The sequence below is a fragment of the Sceloporus occidentalis genome, unplaced genomic scaffold (assembly GCF_023333645.1).
Source record: "Sceloporus occidentalis isolate IW3139 unplaced genomic scaffold, rSceOcc1.0.p SCAF_3, whole genome shotgun sequence".
Taxonomy (NCBI): domain Eukaryota; kingdom Metazoa; phylum Chordata; class Lepidosauria; order Squamata; family Phrynosomatidae; genus Sceloporus; species Sceloporus occidentalis.
In genome coordinates, this window is record NW_028316983.1 from 159,942,726 (window position 1) to 159,970,144 (window position 27,419).

The 27,419-nt window shown below is 43.7% G+C and overlaps 1 protein-coding gene across 2 annotated transcripts; it reads left to right on the forward strand.

Moving 5' to 3' along the window:
* The first annotated feature begins 2,957 nt into the window (after positions 1 to 2,957).
* LOC149316999 (ribosyldihydronicotinamide dehydrogenase [quinone]-like) lies at positions 2,958 to 26,961 on the forward strand. 2 transcript variants are annotated; one of them, XM_089516644.1, is made up of 7 exons: positions 2,958 to 3,040; positions 6,632 to 6,668; positions 7,002 to 7,166; positions 12,975 to 13,105; positions 13,636 to 13,749; positions 17,380 to 17,481; positions 26,782 to 26,961. In XM_089516644.1, exons 2-7 carry the CDS (start codon positions 6,662 to 6,664, stop codon positions 26,848 to 26,850), a joined length of 588 nt encoding a protein of 195 aa, XP_089372770.1. In that variant the 5' UTR covers positions 2,958 to 3,040; positions 6,632 to 6,661; the 3' UTR covers positions 26,851 to 26,961. The 2 variants fall into 2 exon arrangements, with proteins under 2 accessions (XP_089372770.1, XP_089372769.1); XM_089516643.1 differs by lacking the exon at positions 26,782 to 26,961 and adding an exon at positions 20,321 to 20,575.
* Positions 26,962 to 27,419: the final 458 nt, after the last annotated feature.

Sequence of the window (27,419 nt, forward strand, 5' to 3'; positions counted from 1 at the left end):
GCCATTTTATATATTACGTATCTGACAGAATTAAAATTGGGGAGTGTTCTTGTGCCTTTAATGATTGTGTAAAAGAAGGAATTTCAGCAAGTGTTGCTTGCTACCTTGTTATGGGATAAGCAACACCTGGTGAAATTTCCACTTCTATACCAACTATTACAGTATAAGAGCCAAATCTAGTTTTCAGTCTGGCCAACCTTATACTAAGATAAGTGCTAACGTTTTAACACAATTATCTTAGAGAAAATAATGCTACTTTGAAGATGCCACAATGCTAACCATAAGTCCCTTTTGTGCAGCAGTGAGCAGCATCACAAAGTACCTTCCAAAAGTAATGTTTAAAATGCTCGTAGTGACCTTAACTAGTCCTCTGCCTCATTAGTAATAACCCCATGGTCAGTATTCAAGCATGCATTAACTCCAAGTTCAGTTAGCTTCTGAACATCCAATAAAGATGAGTGCTATCTGCCCTGTTGCCTCAGGTAGCAAAATGCCTTAGGCTACCCTTGCTTCTCAGATACAAAACTATTTGCTGTGAGGACTCTGGTGGAATGAGCCCTGCTTAGGAGAATAGCAACCCTATAACCTGCACCTATGCATGCTTTAGTCAGAAGAATGGCTCATTTTGTTTTCAGTGTATCAGTGCTTGAGTGTATATGGTTTCAAATCTCCTGTCATTCTACAACGACTCAATAATTTTCATAGGGTTTTCTTAGGCAAGGAATAGCCAGAGGTGGTTTTGCCAGTCCCTTCACCTGAAATATGGCTTATGACACCTGGTATATTTTATTCATCACCATCATCATCATTTATTTATTTATATAGAGCAGTCACTGTACATGCTGCTTTACAAATAAAAGAACAAGAAACAGTTCTCTGGCCTCAGGCTTAGAATCAAATTAAAAAATGATATGAAAGGAAAAGGGGGTGGCATCCAGGGAGGGGACTATGTCCAGCAGATTTATCTTCTTCTTTCCTTTCCAAGGCCTTGGTATGGAGGAAGGGCCTTCCATCTGCTTCTGGGCCTAGACACAATGGAGCTGGGGCTGGCTCTTCTTCTCTCTCTCCAAGTCCAGGGTAGTGGCAGTTGGGATGGAGGAAGGGCCTTCCATCTGCTTCTGGGGAGAGGCATGATGGAGCTGTGCCTGCCTCTACCTCTGTCTATTTGAGGCCAGGGCAGTGGCAGTTAGGATGGAAGGAGGGCCCTTCATCTGTTTCTGGGCCTAGTCATGATGGACTCATGCCTTTCACCTTTTTCTCTCCATCTGAGGCCAGGGCAGTGGCAGTTGGGATAGAACAATGGTCCCCAAACTGTGCTCTTTAAGGGATTTTGGACTTCAGCTCCCAGAATCCCAAACTATTGGCCAAAATGGCTGAGGCTTCTGGGAGCTGAAGTCCAAAATCTCTTAAAGGGCACAGTTTGGAGACCACTGGGATAGAGGAAGAGCCTTGCATCTGCTTCATGGTATCAGTTAGTGGTCCAACCAGGGATGACCCTCCTTAACTTCCCAAATCAAATGAGATCTGGACTGGTGCCTTTACTCCCCAATAAATGTTGGACTATGGAGACCAGGGTCTGAATCTTGGCTCAGCCATGAAAACCCACAATGTAACCTGGCAACTTACACTCTCTCAGCTTCAGAGGACAGCAATGGCAAACCCCTTCTGAAGAAACTTGCCAAGAAAACCCTGTGGTAGGGTCGGGTGAGGGTCAGACTCAACATGAAGGCCAACAACAACAACATGTGTAAAGGCTCAGAGCCTGACCCTCCAATGTCACCTTCCTAAGGCTGTAACACATTCAATATGTGCAACTGCACTGCACACCTGACCTTTTCAACAAGCAACCCAGAGGAGTGTGTGGGGGGAGGGGTGTCAAATGAGGCCACTGCCCCTCCAAAACAAAAATTGTGCCACCACAAATGAAGCTTTCCTTCAGCCTCCAAGTTTCTAACATTGCAGAACTGGCCACTAAAAGTTGCCCAAGCCTAGGAAAGTTTCCCTGCTCCAATTTCTTTCGATGCTTATACCTGATTTCTAAATGCTCCACTGATATATTTTAATTTACTGCAATCCTAGAAGCTTGGGTCCTGAAGGAAAATGTCATGGGGGGGGGGGGCACTACCTTCCTTCCCACTCTCCATAACTACACCCCTGGTGTAACTTACATTTCTTTCTCCTCCTGCACTAGATTGAGCCCCAAAAGCAGCAGGGGAAACAGTCCTGTGAAACCTAAAAATGTGCATACTGCTTTGTATGATGGTCATTGGTGATCCTAATGCAGTGGTCCCCAAACTGTGCCCTTTAAGAGATTTTGGACTTCAGCTCCCAGAAGCCTCAACTTGGGGACCACTCTATGGATCAGGGTGACCTCCTTTTCTAGGACATGTCCTACATTTCAACCTTGAAATTCCAGGAGGAGTGTCCCCCAAAATGGGAGGACTTGACCCAAGGCAAAAACTCAGCACACTCCTGGAAATATAAAATTCCTGCTCCTCAGTCCTGCTCCAAATGGAGGACATTTTGAAATTCCTCTTGGAAGGAGCAGGACTGAGGAAGAGGGATTTTATATTTTCAGGGGTGCGCTGAGTTTTCCCCTTGGGTCATGTCCTCCCATTTTCTGGGATGCCCTACATTTTGCAGGGCCCATGTCCTCCTTGGTGGTTCACTTAAGATGATAAACTCCTGGAAGAGAGAAGAAAAGAAAAGAGAGGGTTTTTTCCCCTCTTCCTGACCCAAATCTGGCCCTTTCTAAGGGGTTACGTTGAGCTCAGTGCTAGAGAGCTGGAGGGGGGCCAAGCCAACCCAAGAAACAGCATTAGCTGGTGGTACTGTGCCAGGGATGGCCTTTTGGGGAGGATCACTCGCATCAGGCCCCCATTGGTCCACAATGGATCATGGAACACCCAAGGAGGAGGAGTTGCCAGGAGCGGCCTTTCCCTGCTGGCCAGGCGTTAGGAGGAGCCACAGGGGATGCTCTTGCCTTGAGAGGACTCCCTGCTGCCTCCCTCCTTCGCCAGCATCATCATCATCGCTTCAGGTAACTATCTCTACTGGAGTGGGAGAGGCTTAGGAAAAGGGATCCGGGATGTGTGTGTGGAGAGAGAGAGAGAGAGAGAGAGACAGGCAGACACACAACTATGAATATATATATATATATATATATATATATAGAAAGAAAACTGTGTGCATATATATATATATATACACACACACACACACACTTAGAAAACAGTTTTCTTTCTAAAGAAAAACTAAAGAAAGAAAACTATATATAGAAAGAAAGAAAACTGTATATCTGCATATATATATATATATATATATATAGTGTGTATACACACACACATAGAAAACAGTTTTCTTTCTAATATAGAAAAAAACTAAAGAAAAAACTATATATATAGAAAGAAAGAAAACTATGTGTGTATATATATAGATAGATACACTATATATATATATATATACACACATAATTTTCTTTATATATATATATATAGTTTTTTTCTTTAGTTTTCTTTATATATGGCTTTCTTTACATAGTTTTTTTTTCTCTCTCTCTCTCTCTATATATATACACACTCACACACACCTATATACACATACACATATATATTATATATGTTAATATATATAATATATACTATAATATATAATAAAATGGGTGGGTAGGTGTAGAGAGAGAGATAATATAGAAAGAAAAAGCTAACTGTGAAAAAAGATACACACACACACACACACACACACACATATATATATAGAGAGAGAGAAACAAAACTAAAGAAAGAACTATATACGTTTATAGAAAAAGCAAACAGAGAATATATATATATATGTATATATACATACTGTGTGTGTGTGTATGCACGCGCACGCGCACACACACATGGTTTTCTTTCTATAAACAGTTGGCCCTCCATTTCCACGGGGTATCTGTTCCAGACCCTCGTAAAAACAGAGGCTAGTGCGTATTCAAGCTTCATAGGCATATTATATATGTTAAAATATATAATATATTCTACAACATATAATAAAATGGGTCGGTGGCTGTAGAGAGAGGCCTCTTAGGCTTGAATAGGGCACGCCCCGGGTACACCCCTGGGCGTGTGCGCCATTAGAAACAATGGAGGTCACCCATCCATGCATAATCGAGGTCACAGATCTCTGAGTTAGGAAGGGTGACTGTAAATATATTTCTCTCTCTTTTTCTTATATATATATATATATATATATAATTCCATTTTTGTATTATTTTAAACTTTAACTTTTAAGGCAGGGTGACCAGATGTCATAACCTTAATAGGAGAACAAGGAACCGCAAAATGTAAGATGTTCAAGAAAAAGGGTGGGCATGACCAGAGAAAATAATAAATAAATATTTTTTTATTTCTATCCCGCTTTTTGCCAGGCAATCAAAGCGGTATACAACAGGTTAAAATACATTCATATATACATAATGCCCCCCCCTTAAAACAAGATTAAACAGTATAAGATTAAAAACTACATACTAAAATCCGAACAGTCCAAATAATGATCACGATCATGGGCAGATTTCAATAGATGGGAAATCTTATTTGTGTCTATTCCAGGAAGGCCTGCTGGAAGAGATTGGTCTTAATGGCTTTTTTAAAGCTCTCTAGATTGGAGGACATTTGGGAATTCCTCCTGGACAGAAGGATGAAATGGAGGGCATGTCCTGGAAAAGGAGGACCTCTGGGCTCCCTGAGTATGTGATGGCATAATATTGCCTAAAATGACTCGAAGGGACAAAAATGTCCTATAACTAGCCAGATCCTATATGCAGGTTTACTATTGGGAAATTTCATTGGGTGTTTATGAAGACATGTAATAGGCCAAGGCTGAACTTGTACATGTGATGTATGCATGTATATATGTGTGCCTCTGTGTATGTATAAGTGTGTCTTCCTTCAAGCTGCCTGTTAATTTATGGTAACGCCATGAATTTCAATAAACACTCAGAGGTGGTATTGCCAGTTCCTTCAGCACCTGGTGTTTATTGGCGGTCCCCACCCAAATACAAACTAAGACAGACCCTGTTCAGTTGTCAAGACCAGATGGGATCTTTAAAGTATTTAGCCTCTCTCTATGTAGGTATGTGTGTATATATACCGAGAGAGAGAGAGAGAGACTTATTTCTTTAAAAAGGCTCTCTCTCACACACACACAATGCAAGCATGTATGTACGTATATGTATTTGTTGTTTTGTGCCTCCAAATCATTTTTGACTTATGGTGACCCTATCATAGGATTTTCTTGGCAAGTTTCTTCAGAGGGGATTTGCCATTGCCATCTTGTATGTGGATTACCCAAGGTCACCCCATGGGTTTTTATGCTCAAGCAGGGAATTAAATTATGTTCTCCAGAACTGTAGTCAAACGCTTAATCTGCTACAGTATACTGTGTGTGTGTCTGTGTGTCTCTCTGTGTATATATATATATTGGTGTGTGTGTGTGTGTGTGTGTGTGTGTGTGTGTGTGTGTGTGTGTGTGTATAGCCAGCACTCCTTACTCATGGGTTTTTTATCCACGGATTCAAGCATCCACTGATTAAAAATATTCCAAAAAATTATAAATTCCAGATAGCAAACCTTGATTTTCCATTTTTTTATAACACCATTTTGCTATGCCATTATATTTAATGGGACTTGAGTATCCATGGATTTTGTTATCCATGGGGGTCCTGGAACCAAAACCCAGCGGATAACAAGGGCCCACTGTATGTGTGTGTGTGTGTGTGTGTGTGTGTGTGTGTGTGTGTCCACTTCTCCCAAGTTTGTCCTGGATCCCATTTTGTATGCCCCTCAATTTCATCTTTAGCAACCAAAGAAGGCAGAAGCCAAAACATTTTATTTATGTTATCTTTTTCAATCCTGTTTGTTAATTGCTTCAGTATGTCTCTGTATTTGTGTGAATGTACTGATATGTGTGTGGAAGTGTGTGGAAGTGTGTATGTGTGCAGATATAAAAACCTGATTTTTTTGGGGGGGGGGTACTAAGTATGTGATGCAGTGATTCATGGAACAGGGGTGGAACCACAAGCAGGCTTTGTGGCTGTGATCCTGTGCACACTTCCCTGAGAGTAAATCCCTGGAACTGACGAGGGAGCCATCATGTGTATTGGATTATACTGTTAGTATGCCAGCTTTATAGGTGGTGATAGTCAGCTAAGCATCATAAACCCACTGAAAAGAGAGTGAGGGGGCTGCAGAGATTCACAGTTTGAGGTTTCATGAAAGAGCAGCATATTGTTACTTAATTTACTTTGTTGCTCTTGTATTTGGAAATGGGGATAACACGGAGCCAGAGAAAACAACCTGGGGAACTTTTTACCCTCTGGAATTTTTTGGACCCCAAAATGCCTCACTGTTAGCCAAGCTGTCAGGGGCAGGTGGATATCAAACTGCCTACACAACTGCACAAAATCCTGTCCTATAATTTGCAATCAGCTCTTATTACTTGATGGTTTATGTGTTTCAGATTTTTAAATATATGTTTTTATTCTTAATCTGAAGAAGAAAAGTATATATTGTGCAGGGGTGTGTTGTTGTGTTTCTCCAATACTCTTGCCAAGTTCTTTTCAAGTGGAGATTAACCTGTTGTTTTGTTTTTGCAGAGAGAAAGAGTTCCTGAACTTCAAGTGTAAATGGCAGGTAAGTTGCCTTTTCTTTTTAAGGTTGTCAAGGTGGAGAGCAAAGTCTGGCAGATTCTCAAAGATTCACCCTGACCCACTGAGGATTGTCTAGTCCACAAGGTGCTTATGAAGATAAAATGGGTGAGGGGACAACTGTGAATACTGTCTTGTACCCACTGACTAAATTGTGAGCTATGAGTGAAACTTTTGAAGAAAAACTACACAGCATCCTGCAATCCAGAATAGGTTGTTTCTCCAGATTGGAAACAGTTTCCTACAGAAAATCACATACACCCTCACTCTCCTTGTGCCAATGCTTGCCACTTTTGTTTCCCATCATTTTTTTTTTCAGGGAAAAAAGTATTAATTGTCTATGCACACCAAGAGCCTAAATCTCTGAATGGGTCCTTAAAAACCGTTGCAGTGGAGGAACTGAGCAAGCAGGGCTGCGACATCACTGTTTCTGATCTGTATGATATGCAGTTTGAGCCAAGAACAACAAGAACAGACATAGTTGGTGAGTAAAGACTATGCTTTGGACATCAGACCATCAAAAGCTAGTTCTTAAAATTAGGTTGTGCCTCTTACTTTATTTCAATCTTTACAGGATAATTCGTTGCTGTTACTCATCACAACTGATGAGTAGAAATTCAGCTCTAAAAAGATAGCTCGCACACACTGCTTCACAGTGTGGGCTCATTCACACTACGAAATAACCCGGTGTGGAAACCGGGTTATTTCCAGGTAATTCATATTTGCATCAAGTGCACTTAGTGCAGTTTTCTGGGGGGCTGTTAAAAAACCCACTTAACACAGTAGTTTTGAATCCAGCACTTTTACTGTGCCTTTTAAAAAGAACCACAAATGAGAACGCACTCTCAATTCCACTCAGAGCACTCAAGAAGGAAGGTGTTATGTGCAGAGAGGCAGAACATACATATCCCACTGGTCTTGCCCTGCTGGCAAAAGTGTCATTTTTTTCCCTCTCAGCATTTGGTGCGGGGGTCAAGAAACTGGCTCCATAAATGCAGTATTTTCAGATTTCCCATGCTTCAGAAAATGGTCCCTTTAAAGTGCCATCTAGCTTTTTTTCTCTTCTGCGGGTGAATCAGTCCCTTTATCTGCACCAGTGGCTGATTCCCAGAGCTCACAAAAGCCAGGGAGGGAGTTCTCTTGAGAACATGATGAGATGGTGGACTTTTTTTTAAAATAAAATTTGACAGCTTATGCACACCATTGTTTTTGCATTGCTGCTATTCTCTATCAGTATGAAAGTACCTTTAAATACTGACATAAGTAGTATGGCAAAACGCACATCATTTGATTGACATTTTAAAAAACCTGAGAATGATCAAACTCATTCAAAATGGAGGCTCCATTTTAAATCAATACTACAGTGATGTGCATGTCAATAGGATTAAAATACCAATGAGAGATTCAGTCGTGGTAAACATAGTGGGAACTTCGATTTGGTATTCCATAACTGAATCTTCCCAAATCTCCTCGGTATGCAAATGTGAGTGTGAATGACTGCTGTGTCTTCAATCACGCATACATTGTTGATTTAACCTTTGGCTAAAGTTTGCTTGGAATGTGTATTGGCCATAGGAGTGGTCTGCAAGGGGAGACCTGTAGAATAGTGCAGTGCTACCACATATGTGAATGACTAATGAATGTGTTATCAGTAAAGGTATCAAACGTAACCACACTCTGAATTGGGTGCTGCTTGCTTTTGCGTCCCAAGATGCCTGGCAGCCTATTCCCTGTGCAATAGAATAAAGCTATTTTTTACTGCAGATTCCTGACTTGTCTTGCTTTTTGGCTTGGCTGGGCAAGTAGAAAATGGAGAGGGTTTCCCGACAAGAGAGTGTTAAAGGAAAATAGGTTGTTGCTGTTTTTAATCATACCTTTTCCACATCTTTTTATTGCTCTTCTTTTTGGAAAAAAATGCTTAGGATTAACAAAAGAACAGCATAAAACTTGAAAAATTCCTCTTCAAATAATTCTTTAAAAAGTCCTTGAAAAGTTACTAGAAAAGATAACTTGTTACAAGAACCTCAGAAACTTATTCACCTTTGTTCTGTACTTCTTAAATTACTTTTGATGTATGATTTTTAAAGCCTTTTTTATTTAAACACACCATTTAAAAATTATCAGCTCAAAGAATTCTCAGACATTTAAAAGGCTAGTAATTTTATGGTGGCACATATTTGCCATAACCTGATGTGGAAACTGGGTTATTTCCAGATCATTCATATTTGCACCAAGTGCACTTGGTGCAGTTTTCTGCGGGGCTCACAAAAAAACCACTTAACTCGGTACTTTTGAATCTGGGGCTTTTACATTTAAATTACATTTAAATTATCCCCTTCATTTGTCCATTGGGCTGACATTAAGGGGGGGGGGACATTTCATTTGAATTGGGTCCATTTCATTTGAATTGTGACCTCAAACAGCCCATGGTCTAATACATTTGGTATCCTTTTCCCCTCTGGGAAATAGTCTTAAGGGGCTAACCTCTGCCCCTTATTTATTTGTTGGTGTAGGGTGGGTGGGGGGAGGTCATGGACGCGGGGGATGCATGGGCTGGGGAGGAAGGGGACGACATCACTCTGAGCGGAGCTCCTATTGAGGTTGTGTGGGGCAGGGGGAGGTATGGCGGTGGGAGGAGGGACTTGCGTTCCAGGGGAAGGCGAGATAGATGCCTCATATCCATCTCTCCTTCCGGTCCCCCTCCCAACCTAAGGGACCTGAGGGTCGCTCCAACCGTGCCACAAACCCTGTCGCTGCTCCTGTGCAACGCCAGATCAATTAACAACAAGACCCACATCATCCACGATCTGTTGGAGGACCGAAGTTGTGATCTGGCTTGCATTACCGAGACCTGGCTGGGGCCTGAAGGGGATGCTGTGTGGGCTCAGGCCCTGCCTGCCGGGTTCTCGGTGAAGGACCAGCCCAGGTTAGGTGGGCGGGGGGGGTGTGTGGCCTTGATACATAGGAACACCGTGTCCCTCACTAGGAACCACATCAGACAGACGTCCTATATCGAGTGTATTTACCTGACCCTTAAAGCTAGGGACAGTCTAGGGATTCTGTTGGTGTATCGGCCACCCCGTGCGCTAACGGACTCCCTTAACGAGCTGACACAGCTGGTCGCTGAACTGATGCTGGAGACGCCCAGGCTACTTGTCCTGGGCGACTTCAACATCTCCCTCACGGCCAGCTACGTTCCACCCGGTGCGGCTCGCGAATTCATGGATACCATGGCTGCCATGGGCCTGTCCCAGCTAATACAGGGTCCTACGCATTGTGCGGGTAATACTCTCGATTTGGTCTTCTGTTCGGATGCGGAAAATCCGTGGGTGGAAATATCTGATATTTCCCCCTTGCCATGGACGGATCATTTCCTGGTTGAGGTGAAAATCAAGGTCTCTACCCAGATCCCTCCCGGGGGTGGTGGACCTATTAGGATGGTCCACCCTCGAAGGCTAATGGAACCTGACCGGTTCCAGGCAGCCCTAGAGGGACACATGGTTGGAAGCGACGGCGATTCTGTTGATGCCCTGACTGGTATCTGGAATACCGGTCTCTCGAGGGCTATACACAGTATCGCTCCCAAGCGCCCTCTCAGACCCGCTTCCAAACGCAAGCCCTGGTATACGGAAGATCTCCGGGCAAGGAAGCGGGAGCTGCGACGGCTAGAGTACCGTTGGCAGAAACACCTTCGCTTAGACGACAAGACTCTCCTAGCCCAACGGTTAGAGGACTACGGAGAGGCGATACGAGCAGCAAAGAATTCATTCTATGGTGCTCGTATCGCGTCCGCGGAGTCGCGTCCAGCAGAGCTGTTCAGGGTAGTCAGGGAGCTCACTCAGCTCCCTCCTGCCCTGAACCAGATCCTTGAACCTTCTAAGGCCTGCTGTGACTTATTTAATGACTTTTTCGTGGATAAAACTTCTCGGATAAGCGAAGGTCTTAACGCCGACATTCAGGCAGAACCTAGCGTAGAGGCGTCCAGGGCCTCCGTGGACTTAGTTAAGCTGGATCGGTTTGAGTTGGTTAGTACCGAGGATGTGGACAAGATCCTCGGAAGTGTTCGGAAGACAACCTGCTCTCTCGATCCCTGTCCCTCGTGGCTAGCAGCCCAGGGGGGACCGGCTGTAACTTCATTGTTACGCCGGATAATTAATACATCTCTGAGGGAAGGGCAATTTCCATCTGTTCTTAAATTGGCCCTAGTAAGACCTTTATTAAAAAAGCCCTCCCTCGACCCCCTGGTGTATAATAATTATCGGCCAGTTTCACTGCTGCCATTTTTGGGGAAGGTGATCGAGAGGGCGGTTGCAATCCAGCTTCAGGGGGTCTTGGATGAAACGGATTATCTGGACCCATTTCAAACTGGCTTTCGGGCGGGTTATGGGGTTGAGTCGGCCATGGTCGCCTTGGTCGATGATCTCCATCTGGGCATCGACAGGGGAAGCGTGTCCCTGTTGGTGCTCTTGGACATCTCAGCGGCTTTCGATACCATAGACCATGGTATCCTTCTGGGGCTCCTGGCAGAGGTGGGAATCGGGGGCACTGTGCTCCAGTGGTTCCGGTCCTACCTCTCCGGGAGGTCCCAGATGGTGCAGCTGGGAGACGTGTGCTCCGATGAGAGGGCCCTTAAAACTGGGGTCCCTCAAGGAGCCATTCTGTCTCCCATGCTATTTAACATTTACATGAAACCGCTGGGAGAGATCATCCGGAGACATGGGGCGCGGGGTTATCAGTACGCTGATGACACCCAAATAATCTTCTCTATGTCTCCGACTGATGCAGTGACTGAGGATGGCGTCTCTCCTCTCGTGGCCTGTCTGGAGTCAGTAATGGGCTGGATGAGGGAAAACCGACTCAAGCTGAATCCAGAGAAAACGGAGGTACTCGTGATAGGTTCCCTTGGTCCAGGAATGACGGTGGTTCCACCTGTCCTGAACGGGGTCACGCTCTCTGTGAAGGACTCCGTGCACAGTCTGGGGGTGCTTCTTGACTCGTCCCTTCGCCTGACTGCTCAGGTGAATGCGACGGTCAAGAGCACCTGCTATCAGCTTTGGCTTATTCGCCAGCTGCGCCCATACCTGGCCCAGAGGGACCTTGAAACTGTGGTACATGCCCTGGTAACCTCGAGACTGGATTTCTGCAATGGACTCTACATGGGACAGCCCTTATACCAAACCCGGAAGCTTCAAATGGTGCAGAACATGGCAGCTAGGCTGGTCACTGGCACGTCCAGGGCCAGCCATATAACACCGGTTTTAAAAAACCTCCATTGGCTGCCCATTTGCTTCCGGGCGCAATACAAGGTGCTGGTGATGACCTATAAAGTCCTAAATGGCTTGGGCCCAGGATACCTGAAGGACCGCCTCTCCCCGTACATTCCGCCTCGCACCCTCAGAACATCTGGGCAGCAACTCCTTAGGGTTCCCGGGGCGAGGTTATCCTCCACCTCTAGGAGGTCCTTTTCCATCGCCGCCCCGGCCCTTTGGAATACGCTGCCCATAGAGCTCCGCTCAGTTACCTCCCTGGCCCAATTCAAACGGGATTTGAAGACCTACCTGTTTCAAATAGCATTCCCCGATTAAGTCCCTATAGGCCCCCCGCCGCACAGGCCGCACAGGCAATGGTTTGGCTAACCCGGGGGCTTTTGTTGTTGTTTTTGTTTTGTTCTTTGTTTTATGTTGTAGTGTGATTTATGTAATTTTTGATATGGTTTTTAATTGAATTTGTGTATTTTTAAATGCTGTAAACCGCCCTGATCTTATGGAAGGGCGGTATACAAATAAAACGTTTATTATTATTATTATTAATTTCTTTCACTCCAAAACTGTGGTACACAACTGTCCAGTTTTAAAAAAAAAACACTAGATCATCAACATGGATGCAAAAGGAAGGAATGCTGTGACATCTTAATGACTGACAAATTTGTCACATTATTGGCTTTTTACAGACTGTAACCTCCTTTGTCATACACAAGATGTTCCAGATTTCAGGTCTGCATGCATAACACATTATTTAAGGTGAGATTGTAGAGGTCAGAGGAAAATCAAATGCAGGAAGGAGGCAGACTGACAAATACATTATTACATTATGTGATCTCTTCCAACTTTATGATTCTATGAACATTGGCCATGCACCAGAATTTGTTGAGAACCAAACAAATCAATTAACACATGCAACGGGATAAGAGGTCATCATCCTGATTCAAGGCTCTGTTGGTAGACTGGAGCTTGCTAATTGTTTTGCATGTAGTGCTTCTTGCTGGAAGACTGTCAGTTACTTTTCTTCACAGGCGATCTTTACAACCCGGAACAGTTTAATTATGGAGTTGAGGCATGGGAGGCTTGCAAAAATGGGTGCCTGTCTGAAGATCTGATTGAAGAGCAGAGGAAAGTGAAAGAAGCTGACTTGTTGATTTTTCAGGTCATTATTTTTAAAACAACCCCTGGGAGAAATTCTGTTTTAAGTCTAGATCAGGGATGGGGAGCATGCACCTTCCCAAATGTTGGACTGCAGTTTTCTTGATCCCTCACCATTGATCCCTCCACTATTATTGGAGAAAGTATGCTTCTGTATATCAGTTGCTTGAGAACATGAGTAGAAGGGTGTCTTGCTTATTGGCCACTGTGAGAAGTCATTGCTATACTGTATGGGTCTTTGGTCTGGCTCAGAAGGGTTCTTACAGTGATTCCAATTTCATATATAAATATAAAGTTGGCTGCTCTCAGATGAAGAAGCTTGTAGTTGTGCTGAAATTAGTCTCTGCCACCTGTAATCAACAAGAGGCTTTGCCAGCCACTGTGCTGTGTGTCAAAGAAGTCCAGGAGACATAGTACTTGGTTGGCAAAATGTACTTTTGATTTGTGAAATTCTCTGTGCGTTTTGCTATTTCTGAGGATGAAACTGGTGCTTCCTTAAAGCCAACAATATTCTTCCTTTCTTTTTTTATCCAGTTTCCTTTATATTGGTTCAGCATGCCAGCAATCATGAAAGGTTGGATGGACAGAGTTTTCGTCCAAGGATTTGCTCACGATTTCCCAAAGTGTTTTGATTCTGGTTTACTTAAGGTATGTTTACCTGGTCTACAAGATCGGTTATACATGTGGATAATTTTGCCTGGCTTTGTCCTCCAATATTCCACATAGAGGTTGTCATCCCTGCACACTGACCCAAGAGTGAAAAAGGCATTTTTAGAGAATGACAGCCAGAATCCAGCAAGTAACTGTTCTAAGGGAGGGAGTCTGACTGCTAAAGTCCACACTGTTTCTGCCCAAGCTCCAGGTAAGCCCTCCTGAAACAAGGGCGCAGTACAGACTGCTGAAAAACGGCGGCCTGCCAGCACCTGCTTTTCCTCCGGAGGGAAGCCACAGCTGCAAAACCAGGTTCTTTGAAAGCTGCAGGGGTGGCGTAACGAGTGTGCCACTGGCGCACTCATTACGTAAGCGCCATGTGGCACTTGCATAACAATGGCAGCACTCGTGTATACAGGGCGCCGCCATTATTATGCCACCATCACATACTAAGGTTGTGGGGTGTGCGGTTGCTCCACCCCTGCGCAACCCTAGTATGTGGTCAGGCCAACTCAAGCGCCGGTTTGGACTGCACCAATATGACTTACCTCCAAATGAATTAGTGTGGGCCCTTGGAATCCACTGGAGTTTGGTTCCAGGAGCCCTAAGGATATCAAAATCTGTGGATACTCAAGTCCTAGTATATACAATGTAGTAAAATGGTGTCGCTTACATAAAATGATGAAAAACCAAGGTTTGCTTTTTTTATTTTTTAAAAAATATTTTCAAGCTTTGGTTGGTGGAGTCTGTGGATGAAAAACCATGGATACAGAGGGCCAACTGCAGTTGGAATCAAGGTCCATGGCTTGTGTAGACTGGAAAATGGGTGTCCCTCATCTTTTTGCTGCATTTTCACTGTTATATAACCTTCTTTGAATATTATTGTAAGAGAAAAGACAGGCAAAAATGAGAAACTCAAGAAACTTAGGGCTGAGACAGAGTGCAGAAATAATCCAGCTTGAAAGCCTTTAACTGCCCTGGCTCAGTGTTTGGGAATCCTGGGAATTGTAGTTTATTGTGGCACCAGAGCTCTCTGACAGAGAGAAGGCTAAATGTCTCACAAAACTATAGTTCCCAGCATTCCCTAGCATTGAGCCAAGGCAGCTAAAGTGGTTTCAAATTGGATTATTTCTGTTTCGGCCCTTAGTTATTTAATACGATTGCTGTAAACATTGGGGCACTTACTACCAGAATATCATCTGGGATGCTGAATGCATTCTGGTCTTGTGGCACGAACCGGCAGAAGCTTGGTTAAAAAACCCAAACACTCAGCCTATTTCTAGTTTGGTTGTGTTAGTGCAGGGGTCGGCAACCCCTGGCCCGCGGGCCACATGCGGCCCCCCAAGGCCAGGGGACCGGCCCGCGGCCGGTGCTGCCGCCGCGGCGGCAATCGGCGGCAGCACCAGGCCCTTGGGGGGGCGCCAGCCTCCTCCCTCTCGCGCGAGCCGCTGCTGGCGCGAGAAGCCTAAGGCGCCGCTCGCTCGCGTGAGCGGGTGGAGCCTTTGGGGGGGGGCCGCTGGCCTCTTCCTTCTCGTGCGAGCTGCTGCTCGCGCGAGAGGCCAAAGGCGCCGCTCGCTTGCGCGAGAGGCCAGGACCTTTGGGGGGGGCCGCCGGCCTCTTCCCTCTTGCACGAGCCACTGCTCGCGCGAGAGGCCAAAGGCGCCCAGGACCTTTGGGGGGGCCGCCGGCCTCTTCCCTCTTGCACGAGCCACTGCTCGCGCGAGAGGCCAAAGGCGCCACTCGCTCGCGCACGAGGCCAAAGGTCTCGCGCGCGAGCGGGCAGGACCTTTGGGGGGGCGCCGGCCTCCTCCCTGTCGCGCAAGCGGCCGCTCGCGCGAGAGGCCGAAGGTGCCGCTCGCTCGCGCGAGAGGCCAAAGGTCTCTCACACGAGCGGGCAGGGCCTTTGGGGAGCCGCTGGCCTCCTCCTTCCTGGACCTCTGCCTCCAGCAGGTGAGGGAAGTGAGGATAGGAAGGAAGGAAGGAGAGAGAGTGGAAGGGAAAGAAAGAAAGGGAGAAAGATAGGGAAAGAAGAAGAGATGGAAGGAAGGAGAGTGGAAAGGAGGGAAGGAAAGAAAGAGGTGTGGAGGGAGAGATGGGGAGAAGGGAGAATGAGAAAGGAAGGGTGGGAGGAAAAGGAAGAGAGAGACGGATGGAAGGAAAGAAAGGAAGGAAGAGAGGTGGAGGGAGGGAGAGAAAGGGAAAGGGGAGAATGAGAAAGGGAGGGGGAAGGAAAAGGAAGAGAGAGATGGGTGGAAAGAAGGAAAGAGATGAAAAGAAGGAGACAGAGTGGAAGGGAAAGAAAGAAAGAAAGAAAGAAAGAAAGAAAGAAAGAAAGAAAGAGCTGTGTGGAGGTAGAGATGAAGAGAAGAGAGCCAGGAAGAAAGAAGAAAGGAAGGGGGAAATGAAGGCGAGAAGGATTGAAAGATGTGTGGAGGGAGATATGGGGAAGGGAGGGAGGAAGACAGACATGAGGGAAAGGGGGATGTGAAGGGAGACATAGGGAAGGAAGGAAGGAGAAAGAGAAGGGGAGATGGGAAGGAAGAAGGGATGGACCTCTGCCTCCAGCAGGAAGGGAAAGAAGGAAGGAAGGAAAGAGGTGTGGAGAGAGAGATGGGGGGAAGGGAAGGGAGCTAGGAAGACAGGAGGGAAGGAAGAAGGAAAGAGGAAGAGAAAGGGAGAGGGAAATAAAGGAAGAGGTGGAATGGAGGGAAGGAAGAAAGGGGAAATAAAGGAAGAAAGATGAATGGAAGGAAAGAAAGAAAGAGTAAAAGGGAGAGTGAGAGAGGGGGAATAAAGGAAATGGAGGAAGAAAGGCATGGAAGGGTAGTAAGAAGGTGAAAGGGAAATAGAAAGGGAAGAATAAGGAAAAGGGAGGAAGAGAGAGACGGATGGAAGGAAAAAGAGTGGGAGTGAGGGAAGGAAGTGGGAGAATGAGAAAAGGAGATGGAAGAAGGAAAAGGGAGGAAGAAAAGAGAATGAATGTGAGATGGGGGGTGGCAGGTCTGGCAAAGAGGGCCAGGCCTCTAGTGCTGGTGCCCGCCGTTGGCTTTTTTGCGGGCCCCTGACAGGGCCTGGGGCCCGTCAGGGGCCCGGAAAGAGGGCGAGGCCTCCAGCACTGGCCCCGCCCCTGGAGGGTGGAAGCTCCACCCCCAGTGTGTGGCACCGCCCCCGGAGGGTGGAAGCTCCACCCCCCCCGGCTTCGGCCCCCCAGTTGTCTGAGGGACAGAAACCCGGCCCCCGGCTCAAAAAGGTTGCCTACCCCTGTGTTAGTGGATCCAAAGTGCTTTCTTAATGCACCATCTTAATGCAAGATCATTTTATATGTGCCCTGGCACAGAGATCAGCTACAAAATCCTGCATTTAAGCATGCCTGTAAAATCAAATTGTTAGACACAAGAGACAAGGCCTCCTAGGGGATCATTCCACTTCTGGAGAAGTATATCCTAAGTGATTTGCAACAGCATGGAGTTCAAAAACTATTTATACCCCATGGCTGGGCTTTTTGTTGGAGTTGCGGTCTCTGCCAGCATAAGGCACCAAGAGCACTCTGATTTTAGATTGTTTTTAAGTGATGATTTTTTAAATTTAAATAGAATTACAGAAGCATTTTCCCCCTTTCCATTCCAGAATAAAAAAGCCTTGCTTTCATTTACCACTGGAGGAGATAAAGGAATGTATTCAAAAGAAGGAGTCAGTGGTGATATTCGTTGGGTTCTGTGGCCCATGCAGGTAATAAGTCTACCTCCTCTGTCGTGGCTCTTGGCTGACTTTGACTGCTATGCATAGATCAGAGCTGCCCAAGATATTTTGCTGTCTCAAGGGAAAATACCCCTTTGCATGAACCCCAGTGCTAGCCAGCATGGGAATTGCCCCTTCTTTTAACACTGACAAGGGGAGAGGGTCCTTCTTAATGCCTGAGTTGAAGCTGTTCAGAGCAGTGAGTGGTTCTTAACATTTGGTTCTCCTGATATTTTGTACTTCAGCACCCAGAAGCACCATCCAGAATGCTCAGTGGTAATGAGTTCTAAGAGCTGAAGTCCAGGAAAGGAAGGATCAAAGTCTGAGAGCTGGTACCGCAAAGTAGGCTGTGGTCCAAAACACATTGCAGAAATAATCCAATTTGAGACTGCTTAAATTACCCTGGCGCAATGCTAGGGAATCCTAGGAACTGTAGTTTTGTGAAACATTTAGCTTTCTCTGTCAGAGAGCTCTGATGCCACAGTAAACTACAATTCCCAGAATTCCCTAGCACTGAGCCAGAGCAGTTAAAGCGGTCTCAAACTGGATTATTTTTGTAGTGTGTTTTGGACCTGTGTGGAACATATAACTTTATCTTCCAGCATTGGAGAACAGCCATGGTGTTCAAGAGGACCTGCTGGGGTTTTCCACTGATGCTTCTACCATCTGAGATGGTGGCCTCTCTCTTTCCAAAAAAGAAAAGAAAAAAAAGAATTATCTTGTCATACATGTAGCTTGTCTTCTGAGCAGAGATTGAGCTATCCAGTAGCAATAATGTTCTGTATTACAAGGCTGTTGTGTGAAGCCAAGTCTGATTGCAACAAATGTGTAACAAACATTTACTCAGTGTCTGAAAACTATTATTTAGCAGTCATTGTTCAGCCAACATTTCAAAGGGTAGTTTAACATACCAAAGGTCAGCATCCCTTTGTGTTGGTTATGTCACCATTCACTAGTGCAAGGCAGATGGACTTTCCAAAGAAGACAGAGGGGGAAATGATTTTCCATCTTGTCACCAAGAATTGTACAGTTAGATGCTATCCAACAATACTAAATGCTCTGCTCTGTATATTGATATTTGGAAGGGAGAAACAAAACCCTTCAGAGTGTATTGGGATTTTTCAACATGCCTGCCTGCCTGGTCCTTCTTACTTGAAGAATGCCTGCTTTAAAACCATTGTTTTAGCAATCAGCAAGGGGCTAAAACTGGGATGAAGAACCTCAGCACAATAATCTCATCTGTAGCACCCAGACTGTAGGACTCCCCTCCTAGATGGGTTCAACTGGCACTCTCTTTCTTTTCTGAGCTTCAGGCAAGCTGTGAAGACTTTTGCATTCTCTGGCTTTTGGGATGGGCTACGTTTCACTGAATGTGTCTCAAGCTTTCATCCTACACACTTTTACATAAGCAAGCTCCAGTAGGGCTTGTTCCTGAAAGGGCGTGTGTAGGTTTGCATTGTTGCAAAGCAATCCTACTTAGAGTGGACCAGCCACTATATCAAGGACCCCCCGGATCCACTGCCCCCCCAATCCACTGCCCCCAGGAGGGGCATACTATCCAATTTGGGAATCACTATTTATGCAAGGAGCTAGCAAGTGCCTCCTTGCATGATACCTTTGCAGTGGGTGTGCAAAGACAATTGAATAGTTCCCTGGCTTTCATGGCCACAGTGGTAGAGCAGGACATCATAAGCCTATCCTTACACATTTGGGGGGAAAGGAGCAGTCGTAGGACTTTATCACACAGGGAAAATTGGAGGTTTAAATAGTGATTATCCCATGAAAATTCCGCGATTGCAATTAAGATTTTCACACGACATTGCAATTAAAGAGCCATTATCCTGGGAATAAATAGGCAATAAACAGCAACAAATCAATCATGGGGAAATCCTATTAATGATTTGTTACTGTTTATTGCCTTTTTATTTCCTGATTATTCCTGTGATAATGACTCTTTAATTGCGATGTGTGTGAAAAACTTAATCGTGATCATGCGATTTTCACAGGATAATCAGTGTTTAAATCCTCAATTTCCCCCCAATATTCCTCATGTGATAAAGTCTTTAATGTCTTGGGCTTAGCACTTCTGTCTTGCTGTCTTCATTAATTGTGTTGTTTTGTTTTCATTGGATGTTAGTGTTTGGCTTTAGGTAAGCTACTAAAGCAGAGCCAGCATAGTGTAATGGTTTGAGTGTTTGACTGTGAAAAGACTATCAAGACCAGGGTTCAAATCCCCATTCCACCATGAAAACCTTCTGGGTGACCTTGGGCAAGTCAGACACTCTCAACCTCAGAGGCCATAGCAAGCCAGCTCTGAATTTCCCCCCAAAAAACCCTCTGTGATAGGTACACCTTCCGGTTGCCTTAAGTCAGAAATGACTTGAAGGTACAGAACAACAATAACAACAACAACAATGCTACTAAAGGGGACCTCTTTAGGACTAAAAACTGGGGAACAAATACTGATGAATAAATATTCAAGAATTTTCTTATTCAGAAGATTGCTATAAGTCAAAATCAATTTGATGATATTTAATAACAGCAGCAAAGCCTAAGAACTCAGATAGTCTGTCCTTCATGCAGAGGCTATACCTGAAGTTATTTCACAGCTAGTGGGAGCACAGTAGTAACTCCCTCTGTTTGGCTCTTGATAGTCCAGGTTGAATCCTTTGTATGTATTTCTTGAAACTGACCATTAGTTCTGGCTCCTATAAAAACCTGCTACTCCTTTCAGCTCACTATTTTGTAATGCTTGTTAGTGACCTAAACACTAAAGTCATTTGTTATGGCTTTCTGCCCCTCTTCCTCTCCCTTTTTCTTGTGAGTTCAGCATGGGATATTGCATTTCTGTGGCCTCAGTGTCCTGGCTCCTCAGATATGCTTTGCACCAGAATATGTGGCCTTGGAGGAGAGAAAGCAAATGCTGTCATCTTGGGCAAAGCGGCTGAAGACCATCTGGGAGGAGAAGCCTATAAACTGCATTCCAGACTGGTATTACAACATCTGAGAAGAAAGATCAAATATATGTTCTTCTTCCCACCTAGTTACCTTAGGTGGGGGTGGGGGTCATTGACTTCATTATTCTTCCCCCAGCCCACATCCTGAGCTGTTTTTCTGTATGGAATGAATAAATTTTAAAAAGAGCCAGTGTGGTATAATGGTTTGAGCATTAGACTGTGATTCTGCAGGCCAGGGTTTGAATCCTAGTTCAGCTATGTAAACCCACTGGGTGGCCTTGGCCAAGTTATACTCTCTTAGCCTTAGAAACTTGCCAAGAAAACCCCATGATAGGTTCGCCTTAGGATCACCATAAGTCTGAAATGATTTGAAGGCACACAGCAACAAAGATGGCTTCTCTCTCTCTCTCTCTCTCTCTCTCTCTCTCTCTCTCTCTCTCTCTCTCTCTCTCACTCACACACACACACATATATCACACACAAGATTCCAATAGATTCCCTCCTTTTAAAAAAATATATACCAGTAAATTCTGTGGTCAAAGTACTGTCCCTTCTGCTGACTCTTGATTTCATGGTTTCTTATAATGAATTACCTTACATCCAGTTAGAAACATTTATATTCCAGCATATCATACAAACATTATATTCAAGCATATCATATAAATGAAGTTTCTTAGAAGTTAATGGCAGCAAACATTTTGTTCAGTTTCTTCTCCAGAGACAAGAAGTCTGTTAAAGTACCAACAATTTCAGGCACCGAACTATGTCATATCATAAGGAGGCATTTGCCTAGCACCACTGCAATGAGATATGTGAGTCTGACATTATTACTTAGGAAGCTTCATACTGTGCCCTGCTTTCCAAATTTCACAGTGGTTTTCCTCTCCTGCTTATTCTTACAGAATGGGATTCCTATAATCTAGGTTTCCTAGTTTTATCTTTCTTCTTAGGAAACCTGGGAAGTATGGTTTAAAAAAGCACCTTGTGTATGGTCCAACAATATCCAGAGAGAGGGTAAAAATGACTCTAAACTCTCCAAAGTTGTCCACTCTTGGTATAGCCAATGTACTTTTGTCACATGCTATAAAATGATCAGAGCACACAAAGGGTATAAGTGAACTTACTCAATTTTGCAATATATTCTTCAGTTGTAATCAATTAGCTCCTTAATTTGGAAACGTTACTTTTTGGACCATAACTCTCAGTACTGCCTTGGGGTTGTGGGAGGTCTGGGTGTTGTCAAGAAGGGCAACTTTTCCAAGCTCTTGTCAATAGGAATCTAGAAGAAGCAGTCCTAATTATTTTATAATCTTTGGGGGGGGGGGATTGGCCAAAGAGCACAGCCACTTCTTTTCTTCTTGGTACATTCTCATTTATTGTGCTTCTAAGTACTGTGACAGCATTAGCATCCTGCCTTGCTTATTAGCAATTTCTATGCCTTCATGAGCATTCTATACAGCTGCCCATTGCATTATTGGTGCCAGGATATGGTATGGAGGCACATGATACAGCAAAATTGGCTAAAGCTAAGCAGGTCAGGGTAAGGTCAGTACTTGCATAGAGACTCAGCAGCCTGAATCTCAGTGAAGAGAGAATGAAAATAAATCATATAAGTAATAGAAACCTAAGCTTAGTCAAAGAATGCTTGTTCACAGTTGGAGAACCCCAAGTTCAAATCCCCCACTCTGCCATGAAGCAGACCCACATAAGATGTCCATCTCCGTGAAAACTTTCGTCTGCTCCTCAGGGAGGATTTTTGATGTATGCATGAAAGATATTTGCTAGGCTGAGAAGACATTAGATCTGGAGTGATTTTCAGGGGAACAGTTTATTCTGCAGCAACAACATTTTTTTTAAAAAAAATCTCTATGTCATAGAATCATAGAGTTGGAAGAGACCACAAGGGCCATCCAGTTCAACACCCTGCCATGCAGGAATTCACAATCAAAGCACCCCCGACAGATGGCCATCCAGCTTCTGTTTAAAGACCAAAGAAGATTCCACACACACCATGGGAGAGTGTTTCACTAGTGAACAGCTCTTACTGTCAGGAAGGTTCCCCTAATGTTGAGGTGTAATCTCTTTTCTGTAGCATGCATCCATTGTTCCAGGTCCTATTCTCTGGAGCAGCAAAAAACAAACTTGCTCCATCCTCAATATGACACCCCTTCATATATTTAAAGAAGGCTATCATAGCACCTCTTAACCTTCTCTTCTCCAGGCTAAACATACCTAACTCCCTAAGTCTCTCCTCATAGGGCATGGTTTTCAGACCCTTCACCATTTTGGTTGCCCTTCTATGGACACACTCCAGCTTGTCAACATCTTTTTTGAATTGTGGTGCCCAGAACTGGACACAGTATTCCAGGTGAGGCCTGACCAATAGAATGGACTCAATAGAAGAGATTAACATTCTTTTGATTCTCCAGCCCCTCTTCTTAGTCTCTGAGAAGTCTCATTCCTGATAATCAAACATCTGATTCTGTGTCAATGGAGGGCAGATTATGGGTGAGTGCACAGACACAGTTCATTATACTGCCTTTCTTTACTGACCACATGCAGCATCTCACTGTCTTGAGGCAATTCATGTAATCTTAAGGTCTTCACCAGGATACACTGAGCAGAGCCATTGAATGTATCCAACTTGTTGGGAAAGCTATTATTTTATTATTACTGCACTTTCTAGAATTGGCCATGCTGGTTACAGGCTCTGGGAGCTGTAGTCTAAAAAATAACTTTTCCCTGCTCTGTGACTTTGTGCCTGTTCTGGTCACCACTGCAATTATTTATCTGTCTTTCCTTATCCCCAAAATTAAAGGTCCAGACTATGAAAAATCATTGCCTTTTCTTGTCCAGTGGGATACTGGAAACACTATTTATGAACCAGCCGATGTCCCCCCACCCCATAGCTCTGTGGGCCTTGTCTCCTGTACTTCTGGGCCCCAACATGAGACCTGAGTAGCATCTCACTGTAATGTTGAAAATTCGAGACCAAGAAACTCGTGATTTATTTTTAAAGATTATCCAGTGGTTTAACTCTTGTTTACCCAGATGTTTTGGACTTCCTCTCTCAGAAGTCACAGCCAATATGGCTGTTGGTCAGGGACTGTGGGAATTGAACTTTAAGAGGACCAAATGTTAAGAACTACTGTTAGCAAGCAAAGCTTGCTTGTTTATCCCAAAAGACAACTGTTATGTGAAAAGAACAAGAAAAAGAAAACATAGGAAGGTACATAGTGGAAAAAAAGACATAACAAGACAAGTCAAAACCAGCAATTCTTTAAAATCAAGAATAATAATAAGAAATGAAACGGGATAACTTCCAATGGATATGTAGGTTTAATTTGTATATTTCTATTGAGGAAAACAGTTTGTGGTGTGAAACATGAAGAAAAGATTGGTATGGTGTGGTGTGGTGTGGTATGGTATGGTATGGTCAAATAGGTCTGAAGAAAAACAGCTTCAAGTAGTATTTAATCCAGGGACCTACCATATGACTTTAAGCACGTCATGGGACGATATCACACGGGAGGAAGGTCTCCCAATTTCAAAAGAAAAGAAAATAGGGCCAATTCAGAAATGAACACAAGTATGTGGATGGTTATCACACCACAGAAGAACACAGTGCCCACCCCAAAGTCAAAGTAGTGCGAATGCAAAAGATGTTATATGAGTACGTACCCTTCGTAGTCTAGAATTCGAATTAACATCCCTGCACATGTGTAGTGAGGGCAGAATCGGATTGTGACCTCTTTACACTTCCTGCGGGGCTTGCCTCCGGTTCCCATGGTTTTGCCTTGTTTCTTGTTATTTGTTTATTCATTACCCTTTATTTCACGTTATGTAGGCAATTCACGTTATTTTCTCATTCATTACCTTTTATTTCATGTTATGTAGGCAATGCACTTTATTTGTGCATTCATTACCCCTCATTTCCTATCAAAAACAGCTGCTTTTCTTCCCAGCTGCCGGGGAAGACCTAGGAGCCCTGGAAGCCAAAACAAAACGGAGGATCATGAAAATTGATGTGGGGGAATACCAGGGCCACTGCAGACATGCATATCACACCAAACAACACCGCATTGAATGCAAAGTAGCCTGGCAATAGGATTTGTGAATTCCCTAGTTCACTGAATTTACTCAATTTTGGATTGATGTGGAGTTGTGTTTGGAATGCATTTCCATTGTCAGCGATTGCATGTGATAACTTATCACACAATGACATGAATACCCATGATTGCGTTCGGGATGACATTGGATTTCCTTCATGTGATAACAACTATGGCCTCTCCATGCTCTCCATCTGTAAAACAAGTGTAATACAGTTGTTAGTAAATAAAATAAAGGGCTGTGAGATTCTGTGGAAATGTTTGATATAAATTGTAATCAACAGGGAAGGCAGTAGACTACTTTGACTTCAATAAAGTAACTTGCTACACTTTTGCAAGCCTGTCTGTTCTGTAGTCTGCTAATAAAGCTCAATATAGATTAAATCTTAAAGTAAAGTAATCTTTAATTTTACCACAAGATGTCGCTTTTGGTCTACACATTGCCACATAAAACACATTGGCCTTGATGATGCAGAAAAGTAAAAGAGTGGAATCCAGTTGTTGCACAATTCTTTATCATTGTATGTTGCCTCTGATCTCTCTGCAAAACAAAGGGTGTGTGTGGCTGCATGCAACCCATGTGTTGATCATCTTTGTGGGAAACTGAATTGTCACATATTGCATTCTTGCATTCATTACCGCTTAAAGCCAGCTCCTCCATTACACACACGCACACACAGAGAAAGAGATTTTCATCATCCATATGTACCTACTAAGAATTACATTTTTCTGATTAGGAGAAATTTAGTTCACAAAAATGTATACCATATTTTTGTATCTTTAAGTTGCCTCATATCTCATCATTTTCAATTAGAGTCTCTGTGCAATGCTAATCCAGTCTTAAATTCCCAAAACAAGAATATATACTATATACTCAAGAGGATCTCTTGACAACTAAGCAGAATTTCTCAAGTTTTATGCCACTCACTTATTAAACTATGATGTAATAGCAAATTTTGAAGTGTCAGTGTTGAAGTGGCAAATTTCAAAGTACAGTCATGCCCCCCAAAAGAATCCAAACATCTGTGCTTACATTTTACAGTAGTTGCATCAGAAAACAAAATGGGTACATCTGCATGATACAAGCAGTCAATAGAATTCAGAGACATAGCCGTGTTAATCTGGAATATCAGTATACCAAATTTACAAAAGCTTATGCTACAACTTCTTTTGCAGAGTTAGCAGGCAAATGGGATTTAAACGAGAGTTAAACTAGAGAAAACCAGGAAACATTGTGTGATAAACTTCAGGCATTCCTGGTTTTCTCTAGTTTAACTCTTGTTTAAATCCTGTTTCCCTGCTAGTGTGATAAAGCAGTTAGTGTCAAAGGTGCTACAAGATCCCTACACCATACAAGCCATCAGTAATTGCCATGAATTCCTCTAAGATCCATATTCTCCTTACCATTTAGGAGTCTCCCTGCCTTCTTTTCTGCCAGCTATCAGATTTGTTGTTATTGTTGTTGTGTGCCTTCAAATCATTTTGAATGTATGTTGAACCTAACATAGGGAGCATAGTGTTTTCCTGGCAAGATTTGTTCAGAAAAAGTTTGCCTTTGCCTTCCTCTGAGGCTGAGAGTGTGTGATTTGCCCAGGGTCCCCCAGTGGGCTTCCATAGTTGAACAGATCATTTGAACCCTGGTGTCCAGAGTCATAGTATCATACCACTACACCATGCTGACTTTACTACAGATTTACAGTCTACCAAATCAAAGGACTATCTGCTCTGCTGTTGAGAGCCCCTGAGGGAAACTCCAGAGGTTGGAACAAGTTGCAAGCCACACAGTTGCCTATAACTACTTTAGAGTTCTTCGTAAGAGGGGCATAATGAGGTTACGGTTCAAATATAATATGAAAGAAAATACATTTTGTGGCTATAACAAGAAATATGATCTCGTTATTTGTCCTGGTTACTTTCCTGAATATTTTTTAGATTTGTTTTCAGAATGGAATTTCTTAAGTTTTATGCCTTCCTCTTATCAGTCCTAAGATATTTTTTTTGTTGTGTGCCTTCAAGTCATTTCTGACTTATGGAGACCCTATCAAGGGTGAATCATGGTGAGATCATGGGGGTTTCTTGGCAAGATTTGTTCAGAGTTGGTTTGCCTTTTCCTCCTTCTCAGGCTGAGAGAGCATGACTGGGTTTCAATAGTTTCTTATTTCTGTATTATTTATGTCTATCCTCAAAGTTTCTTCCCTTGTCCCTTTTTTCGTTTGCACCTTTAGCCACAGGGGTTCTTGCAAGTCATAGAAGATGAGGTCCAGGTTCATAGAGTATACACAGCTAAGATTTGATCTGAGATCATGCAGAAAACAATGTAGCAGGCCACATTTGTGTACACAAGTCCATTTCTTTCCTGTGTCCAGATCTCTCTGGCTGAAGAACTCAAACTGAAATTCAGAGGTTATTCATATGGTGAAAATAAATAATCCTGGTAGAATGTGTGTTGAATCTTTGTTGTTCATATGCATTTCAAATGCACCCAAGTAAGTTGAGAGAGTCTGCCAAAAACCACACTTAACCAGGATACTCGATCTTGGTTTTTCCCCCTGAGTTTTCCTTAAAAAAATGAATTGTTGGCTGTGTGAATAACCAGTTTGAATAGACCTGGGCTCTGCATGCCTTGAATGTGTTTCAAATATATACCCATCATCAACTTCATCTTTATTCTCAGTGCTGAGCAACAAAATTTGCAGAGATGTGGAGAGATGGAGTTCCAATTAAAAAAATAGTGTGAACAACAAAACCAGAATGGATGAGTGACATATTCACACAAGGCCTGAACAGATGGGCAGAAAAAGCTGGCTTCTGCACAGTTTGGGGGGTGTAGCCATTAGACAACACACAGCCCCAAGATGTGTGA

Excerpts from the sequence above, each read along its gene's own strand:
- LOC149316999 (XM_089516643.1), top strand. Across the intron at positions 7,167-12,974 it reads AACAAGAACAGACATAGTTG|GCGATCTTTACAACCCGGAA; the intron begins GTGAGTAAAGAC and ends TTTTCTTCACAG. Across the intron at positions 17,482-20,320 it reads GGGTTCTGTGGCCCATGCAG|CATGGGATATTGCATTTCTG; the intron begins GTAATAAGTCTA and ends TTGTGAGTTCAG.